At 41.5% G+C, this 6,267-nt stretch overlaps 1 protein-coding gene across 2 annotated transcripts; it reads right to left on the bottom strand.

Annotated features, from left to right (window-relative positions):
• Positions 1–1,038: 1,038 nt before the first annotated feature.
• On the bottom strand, positions 1,039–5,282 carry LOC147433242 (uncharacterized). 2 transcript variants are annotated; one of them, XM_086492870.1, is made up of 5 exons: positions 4,180–5,282; positions 3,773–3,972; positions 3,535–3,673; positions 2,719–2,911; positions 1,039–1,296 (listed from the first exon to the last, which is right to left on the bottom strand). In XM_086492870.1, exons 1-5 carry the CDS (start codon positions 5,185–5,187, stop codon positions 1,256–1,258), a joined length of 1,581 nt encoding a protein of 526 aa, XP_086348996.1. In that variant the 5' UTR covers positions 5,188–5,282; the 3' UTR covers positions 1,039–1,255. The 2 variants fall into 2 exon arrangements, with proteins under 2 accessions (XP_086348996.1, XP_086348997.1); XM_086492871.1 differs by having other exon boundaries at positions 1,041–1,296; positions 3,773–3,969; positions 4,180–5,281.
• Between the last annotated feature and the right edge of the window lie 985 nt (positions 5,283–6,267).

Here is a 6,267-nt window from a genome sequence, read left to right as displayed (position 1 = left end):
GTATGTTGGAAATTTGAGGGATCTACTTCTTTCAAGTCCTTGTATGACCAAGAAAAAACAATTCTATACTCCTTCAGAGTGGAGATGGCAAGGGATTCTTTGGCCTCGCTTAATTCCGAAACTATCAACACCAATGTGGGTGGAGTAGTTAATGATTTATCATGATTAATTAATGTAGTAGTTACAAGGTTTATAATGTGCAAATTACAAATTGTGCAATTCAAAAAGACTAAAGAGAGCTAAAAAGAGCACCACCTATGTCCCAAGAGTTTGGAAAATTAGATTTGATTCAAAGAGTAATCACCATTACTTCAATGACTTTCCAACATACCAAAAGCGAGCTTTTCACATATCTTGCTAGATCTTTTGTTGTGATCATTTCCATGTTCTCATAAAAGAGGCTAGATATTGTTTTTGCAGTGTTCGATATCAAACATACTTTTTTTCATACAAATAACATATGATAAACATATATGAGTATGAAAGTAACATATATGATAAGCATATACTTAATACCAAACATACTTGCATGCGAGTATGAAAATGTGATTCTGCAAAACAAGCCGATATATTAAAAACTATGCTTCCAAATTGGTTATACCTACCAAATCAGTTGCATGATTGATAAGAACACATCCCTCACTTCTTGGTAGAATGGCGTTCGTCTCAATCCAAAAACTTGAAAGAGAAGCCCTCAATTCTAGCAACCCAAGCAACAAACTACTTTCTTTCATAGTTGAGAGGTGTTTGAAAAGGACGAAAAAATCACCCATAAGAAAGTAGAGATTTTTTATGTGATTGAACCTTTTAAGTTAGCAATTTTCTAGCTAGAAGTTTCTTGCATAAGGAGCTTAGCAAGGATAAAAAGTTAAGAGGCTACACTCAAGCAATTTCGCAACAAGCGAGAATACCGTGAAACACTGTTAGAAGCCAGGGCATTTTTAGTTTGGCCTCCAAAACTACAAAATCGAGAATTCGTTTCCAATTAGTGTATGCTGTTTGTCATCAAGTGATAGTGCCATTGTGAAAGCAAGGCATAGTGGCACTCAAAAGTGTGTTAATAAGAGACTTGCATTTGCGAGCATCAATATTGGAAAATTATACATCTCATTTCTTTAAAACAAATATAATCAGAGTTTCACAACTTGCAAAAAAGTTTCAAAAATACCCGGGCGGAGGCTATATATTAACAGCATCGTATTCTTTGTAATGTGTTGCCACATACATTAAAAATGGTTTTCCCTATCTACCAATCTCACTTCCAAGGGTGACATCCACACTCTTCTACATTGCAACCTGCAATAACCAAGCGTGAAAATCAGCATTAAACTGTGTCAAAAACCAAGCGTGAAAATCGGCATTAAACTATGTCAAAAACCAAGCGTGAAAATCGGCATTAAACTATGTCAAAGCACTCGACAATGCAGCATATACAATGAAAAGATAGAAGCATTATACAAAGTAGGGTAAATAGAGGAAAATGAAATGACAATAATTTCTGAAACACCCAATTGAGTAAATTTGCTACTGTCAACTCAACTGCTTACCCTACAAATATTTGGGCATTTGATTAGAATCTCCAAGAGAGTTTTCTATGCTTTTTTGTGATTAATCAGGTATTCTTCAAGCTTGCAACATGTGTTGAAAAACAATGTACAAATCTCCATTTGCACAAGACACTCTCACACCTTGGAAATTTTTACTATCCACATAGATGACCACATTTTGGCTATGCTTAGCACAGTTGGCCTATGTATCACCCACGGTTGTCATTGTACCATCGTACACGAAAGTACAATACAGTTTCCTAAGGGACAATACAATACGATGTACATTCCAAATGTACAATGTGTTTTTGTCAAAATCTCTTAGAGTTTCATAAGGAAAAGTACAGTGTATCACAATTTATATCGTACAGTTTAGATTTGTACAGTGTTTTTAAAAAACCTTAAGATCCATTTGATATATACGGTGTGTTGTATCGTACAATCATGTAGTACTAACATAGCCTACGCCATATTTGTGCAATATGGGCATTCATACACCGTACTAAAACTTCCATGGTCCTGCTGTCACCCCCACTAAAACCGATTTGATTAGTCTATTTATCACCAAAACCAGTTTGAATCAACTCTACAACCTTGAGGATTGCTTGCTTTACCACATCCTTGTGCACATTTCTACCCAGTATCCCATTATCTTCGCTAAGTCTAGTATGTGCATGCCCGCGGCCCAAGAGGCAAAGCAACCCATTTCCATTCATATTTCCTCAACTTAACTAGTACATGGTTGTGTTGTGATTCATTTTCCTGGACTCTCTTTACAATCTTGGTTTTGCGAATCGGCTAGACGCACATTTGTATATATGTACTACGATGGAAGGTAGATACAATGCCCTCCAGCCATAGCTACCCGAAACTTCCAACTATTTTCGTGTTTCCCCAATCCCAACATCGTCTCTCCATTTCTATTTCCCTTTCGTTCCCCTTCATTCCTATAGTACCCGAAACTCCTCAAAACTTCAAAAATTTTCCAACACCATTTCTTTTTTGGTTCCTGGTATCCCCGTCTCCCATAATGGGGATAGCAGGAAAACAGCTCACTAAACCATTTAATATCAAAAACCACAAAAGACAACTTTTAACAGTTGAAAAACTTAAAGCAAAGGTGATAAACTGATTATAAATAAGTCTTACAAGAAAAGAAACTGTAACAAACCTCCTTCATGATGGCAACACCCGCAGCCTTCTAATATTCTGCTTATAGAATCCAACATTTCTTCATGCTCCAAGCTCCTTGTGATGCAATCTCTTTCTTCTTTGGCTAGCTCAGCTTGCTTCCGAAAATTATTCTCTTCATATCGCCACCCCCGGAGCATCATCTCTCTATTTCTTTCGCTCTCTTCAATGTTCTATGAAAGCACATTCCTTGACAATGAATACATCTGGTAAACTCATAAATAGATCTGTAGTACAACGGTGTCACATAGTAACAAGAAACAACCGTTTCTTCCCTGAAGAGATGGACATTTCCCACCATTCTGTTCAGGAAAAACAACCTTTCTTACCTTTGGGGGGCGGATTTAAAAAATCTGCTAGTCCTTTTTAATTCTCAATCAATTATCTTTTAGCCTTAGTATCATTCTTATGTACTTGCGTTTCTCTGTGGCAGACTCTGCTCTCTCTCTCTCTCTCTCTCTCTCTCTCTCTCTCTCTCTCTCTCTCTCTCTCTCTCTCGCTCTCTCTCTCAAGGTTAACGGTACTTAAGAGTGACTCTTGTGGCTTATTTACACACTTTTTGTGGCTTGTGGGGGTGACTCTGTGGGTTGCTTTGTGTATGTTTAAGTCCTATAATGGTTTGTGCACAAAGTTAATTTTTTTAGTTGAAAGAAACGCTGGTTCTTGTTCATTTCGACCTCAATCCAAACTCCGTTTTTTTTCTACTGTTTCCATTTCTTTTGGTGACTATGAATGGTGGTGCACTCATATAGAGCGAGAACAATGGCTACCTCAGGCGAAAAAGTTGAATGAATACCTGTTGCCTTTTCCTGTGCAAAGCAAGCCCTTGCTTCAATCTATGAGAAAACAGCTCTTCAAGCTCTTCATCACTTTCCTCCTTCATTTCCTTTTCAAGATTCATTTGGACAATCCGTCGATCGAGATCTTTATGTGCCCTGAAAGAGATTAAAGCGACTTTGAGGCTTGAGCATTGATCTTTTCAAGCAAATGTAAGTAGCATTGTCCATGAGCATACTCAGGATTACCATACTTACTCATCATTAGCTATGTCCTTTTCTACGTCTTCAAACTGTTCTCGTACTCCGCTTATCTCCTTGAGCCAGAGTAGCCTTTCCTTCCTTAGTTGCTTCTCAATCTCATCTAGCTGAAGCTTGAGTTTTTCACTTCCTGCAGCACCGGCCGCATGATGTCTACGAAGGCTCTCTTGGAACTTTTCATCCATTTCCCTAAGCTGCTAAGATTTCAGTAACGTCAGTCAGAAGAAAGAGGAAACAAAAAAATAAATCTGCCCAAAACTTGAGAAAAATAGTATGAAAATGGGAAGAATTAGCTCATATTTCTACAATTTCTTCTCTGAAGAATTATAAAAAGGAATCGTGAGAATGATTTTTCCCAAACAATAAGTTTGATCATAGAGCAGAGGATGAAGTATATGGCCAACCTTTCTCGACTTTTGGAAGGGCCATTTGTAAGCGAGCGAATGCTCTTTTCCTTTGGCAAACCCCTTCGCCCATTTCCCCAAAATCAAACCGACCCTACCACTATCTCTGATCTCTTTCAGAGTTGCCCATGTCCCCATCGGACGGTGCTTCTCATAATCAAATTCTGAGTGTACTGCACCAGAGGCCTTATCGTCGTTCTCTTTCTCTCTCCTGTATGTTTCATGCCCATCATCATCTGCATACAAATGCTCTTTCAGGCTACTTTTGAGCTGAGCCTCATCTTTCGACACTCGCACTTTCAGACAACCTGCTAAGTGAGGGTTCTGATCAAGCGCATCCGTCAGCTTGTCAGCGTCAAGAAGGCCGATTTCGGATGCAGGATAAACAACCACATCCCTGTCATCTCCTTTACGCTTTTTGTAAACAGCCAATACTTCTTCCAACTCCATGTCATTAAGGGTACAAGGGACATCCATGCCTTGGAGGCCCTTCGAACGACGGAGAGCGCCATCAAAGGTGGTTTTACCAGCGCCATTGTCGACAAGAAGGACAGGGGGCCATGCAAGCCCATCTGTTGTCGCAGCCGCTGCGAGCGAGCCCACCTTCTCTGCTTGAAGAACCTCACTTAAGGCCTTTGAATAACCTTGATGCTGGTTGGGAAAGCATTTCCAATACTTTTGCGCATGGATATGGAGGGCAGACCATCCTCGAAAGAGCGTTTGCTGAGGGCAGACAGCACAGGCGATCCGAAACTCTCTGATGGTTTCAAGATGGGGGTTCTCCTTGAACAAGGAGACCTGGGCCTTTACTAGGGGCAAGAGAATGCGATGTGCACGATCTTCCGCTTCTTTATCAGAGCAGTCTGGGGAATAGAGGGTGCTCAAGAGCTCTGCGCTTAGGAGGGTTTCATCGGGCCGGGACTCAAAGACTGCGGCGACGCTGCTGCTTGCGTCTGCAGATTTGATATGGGCGCCGCTCCTGTGGTGTCCTTTGCTCTTAAGCGACATGCTCGCTTCAAGCGCGAGCAGAACTCTGCAGGCTTCATTTTTGCGCTTTGTTGGTGGATTGAAGAGGTGCACTGGTAGTTGTATTGCTTTTCTAAATTTCGCGGGAACTAGAGGAAGTCGCAGGACAAATTTACAACTAGTCATTGGTTGGCCTCGGCACATGGTCTTGAATGAAGACTCCGCCATGGGATCAACGGCGGATGTCAGACATAGGGAATCTCGAGGCGATTGGATGGAGAAAAAAAAACAGCGGCAGGTCATCCTCGGGGTTTCAAACTCACGGGCGTTGTGGCAGGTTGGTGAGCTAATCGGGCATGCGTGTTCATTTCGATGAAATGGATGCGTATTCACATGTACTTATGCTTGTCTGAGTTTACACCTCGGATGTCCGAGTTTACAAAATATGTCTGAGTTTACTATTTAAGCATCCGAAGGCTGGGCGTGCCTCTGCTTTTGTGCGTGCAGTTTTTGTCCGTGGATCCCATGGCGGGGTCTTCATTCAAGACCCCGTGCCACTTAGTCCTGAGGATTGGTTGGTGGACGTCGTTATAGAACCTAAATAGGACATACGTAGATTGACATCAAACATCTAGCACTGAAGTAAATGAAGTACAAAGTGCATTGACAAATTTTTAAAAAAGAATTGCATATATTACCTCTATAGCTCTCTGTAAAATGGTCCAATTTTCATGGTCCAATTTTCCCCAAAGAGATAGTCTAGCGGTAAGGCTTTGGCCTCTCAACCTACGGGTTGTGGGTTCAAACCTCCCGTTGGGTCACACTCTAGTGAGACAGCTCGTGCTCACCTGGTATTCACGTTGTTAGGGCTCTTGCCCTTGGACACTCGAGTGCATCCTCCTCCTAGGGTGGGTCACCGGAGGAGGAGGTTCCTTGCTAGTTGCTACGAGTTCTCTCTGTCATTCCCAGCACGTGGTGCATCAATTAGGTGGCCATGGTGATGCCTACACGTGGCTCTTACTCAATGGTATGGGGCCCTTGCCCGACCATGTAACATGCTAATATTTGGAAGGGATAAGCACCTCCCCCTGTGGGCTAAACTAAACTTAAGGAAGCATTGAC

The sequence above is a fragment of the Adiantum capillus-veneris genome, chromosome 20 (assembly GCF_014529385.1).
Source record: "Adiantum capillus-veneris isolate H3 chromosome 20, ASM1452938v2, whole genome shotgun sequence".
NCBI classification, from domain to species: domain Eukaryota; kingdom Viridiplantae; phylum Streptophyta; class Polypodiopsida; order Polypodiales; family Pteridaceae; genus Adiantum; species Adiantum capillus-veneris.
The sequence above is the reverse complement of the archived record's forward strand: the minus strand, read 5'-3'. Positions and strand labels throughout refer to the sequence as shown.

Coding starts and splice junctions, on each gene's coding strand:
- LOC147433242 (XM_086492870.1), bottom strand. CDS start 5,187: ATGTCGCTTAAGAGCAAAGGACACCACAGGAGCGGCGCCCATATCAAA. Junction 3,973..4,179: donor CCTTCCAAAAGTCGAGAAAG/GTTGGCCATATA, acceptor CTGAAATCTTAG/CAGCTTAGGGAAATGGATGA. Junction 2,912..3,534: donor TGCACAGGAAAAGGCAACAG/GTATTCATTCAA, acceptor GTGCTTTCATAG/AACATTGAAGAGAGCGAAAG.